Source organism: Limulus polyphemus, unplaced genomic scaffold (genome assembly GCF_000517525.1).
Source record: "Limulus polyphemus unplaced genomic scaffold, Limulus_polyphemus-2.1.2 Scaffold10272, whole genome shotgun sequence".
In the NCBI taxonomy this organism is placed as follows: domain Eukaryota; kingdom Metazoa; phylum Arthropoda; class Merostomata; order Xiphosura; family Limulidae; genus Limulus; species Limulus polyphemus.
The window spans coordinates 18305-20079 of NW_013675882.1; the positions used below are offsets into that span (position 1 = coordinate 18305).

At 30.0% G+C, this 1775-nt stretch overlaps 1 protein-coding gene across 1 annotated transcript in view; it reads left to right on the forward strand.

Annotated features, from left to right (window-relative positions):
* LOC111083604 overlaps positions 1 to 1032 on the forward strand; it is a 9035-nt gene extending 8003 nt beyond the window's left edge. The window contains exons 7-8 of the mRNA XM_022380224.1: positions 123 to 222; positions 888 to 1032. Of these exons, the coding sequence (XP_022235932.1) occupies positions 123 to 222; positions 888 to 1003 (216 nt within the window). The 3' untranslated portion in view covers positions 1004 to 1032. The remainder of the gene's footprint in view (positions 1 to 122; positions 223 to 887) is intronic.
* Positions 1033 to 1775: the final 743 nt, after the last annotated feature.

Here is a 1775-nt window from a genome sequence, read left to right on the forward strand (position 1 = left end):
AACCCACTTAGTGAAATATTATCTTCTAGTTTTGAAAATATCAGAAATAAAGTTGATAATTTGTTAATATATAAAATAAACCATTTGTATTTGAACTGCTATTTCATGACTTTTTATTCCAGACAGCTTCTTTCTTTCTCTGGCCTTTAGTTTTCCATCGTGTTACTCCTTCTTTAGGATGGTTTGCTACCTTTTGTATGACAGCGACTGTTTCATTCATAGGTAAGATATGTCAGAATTAGCTACTCTTATTCCAGGAAAGAAAAAGGGATGTACTAATTTACTGTATTTTAATATCTTGGTTTATTTTATTTTTCATGATTTGTTTCACAAGTACATTTTCTCTATATATGAAATCAAATTATATGTCCGTGACAATAAAACGGATCAAATCTTTACTGATAAATAAGCGTAACTTAACTCATGGTTTAATATTTACTTCTCAAAATATCGTACATACCTCAATTGGAAAAGAGAAAAACCTTTATGTTATTTGTATCCCAGCTGGATTAATGAGCTCTGGTATTGAGTCAAACACGTCGTAGGTATTGGATATGTTGAACATAAGGTGTTGAACTAGTATTATACACTCTTCTTTTTGGATCCTAAGGGTACAAAGAAAAACAAAAGCAGTAATCAAATTACACTAAGCCTAATACTGCTGTCTTGTGACGAATGTAATTACCAACTTTAGTTTCAGTTACGTAAGGGATTCCCAACGAGTGTTAGTATATATATATTGACTATGGGATTGATTCAGTTTGATACAAGTTATTTATATAATATAAATTATAATATAGTACTTTATGTATTAATGAGCATATATGTTGTTATTGTGTAAAGGTAAATAATTATATTCTCAATTATCTGTTTCTGTCCTTCCATAGGGTTACTTGTGACTATACTTTTCCCCGAAACCCATCGTACACAACCATTAACATCAAGTAGTTTTGATAAAGAAAAAGAACGGACTCGTTACGGAGCTGTTGAATATCTGAAGTGAATTTCTTAGCATTTGTTACTTCTCGGATTTTTTCACACTTCCTGTCTAATATTTACGTAATAGATAATCATAATGTTTCTTCCTCTCTCACTGCTCTATTAAATATTTATGTAAACGTATTAAAGGATAATAAGACAGTGTTCATTACATATCTCGTTAAAAGCAAATTAATATGGTACAATGTTATCTGATAATGTTTGACTGGACAATTCAAACATGTTCTAACGTTTTTATGTAATATGTTAGTGTAGATATATTTGTTTTGTTAAGACTGAACTTGGGGTTTCTTCATTTTAATGAAATCTTAAGAAAATAAAGAATTTTCTCTAGATACTCGCTGTTTCTCTTTAATAAACATCTCCATACATTATAATTTCATATCTTATACACAGATGTATACCTCTTTATCTATGATGTACTTACTTCATTTCTCTAGATTGTTTCTGTGGGTGTATTATTATTATTCACAATGTGCATGATTAAGTAAATGTCACCTTTCTGCACCGGTCTCGGTTGACGTAAAAATGTTTTAACATCTGGTACAAACATTGCTATAGAAGAATAGAAAGTAACCTTTCGAAAGTGTATAACTTACTCTACTAATGACATGTTTTGTAAAGAAAAATCGTAGAAAATCCTGGTTTGTCAAGTTTTTGGTAAGAAATATATAGAACAAACATCATCTTCCTTGGATATAAGACGCAAAGAACAACAAGGTCACATACGTAGAGGTGAGTTTTGGATATGTGCTTTAACATGCTTATTAATTTTT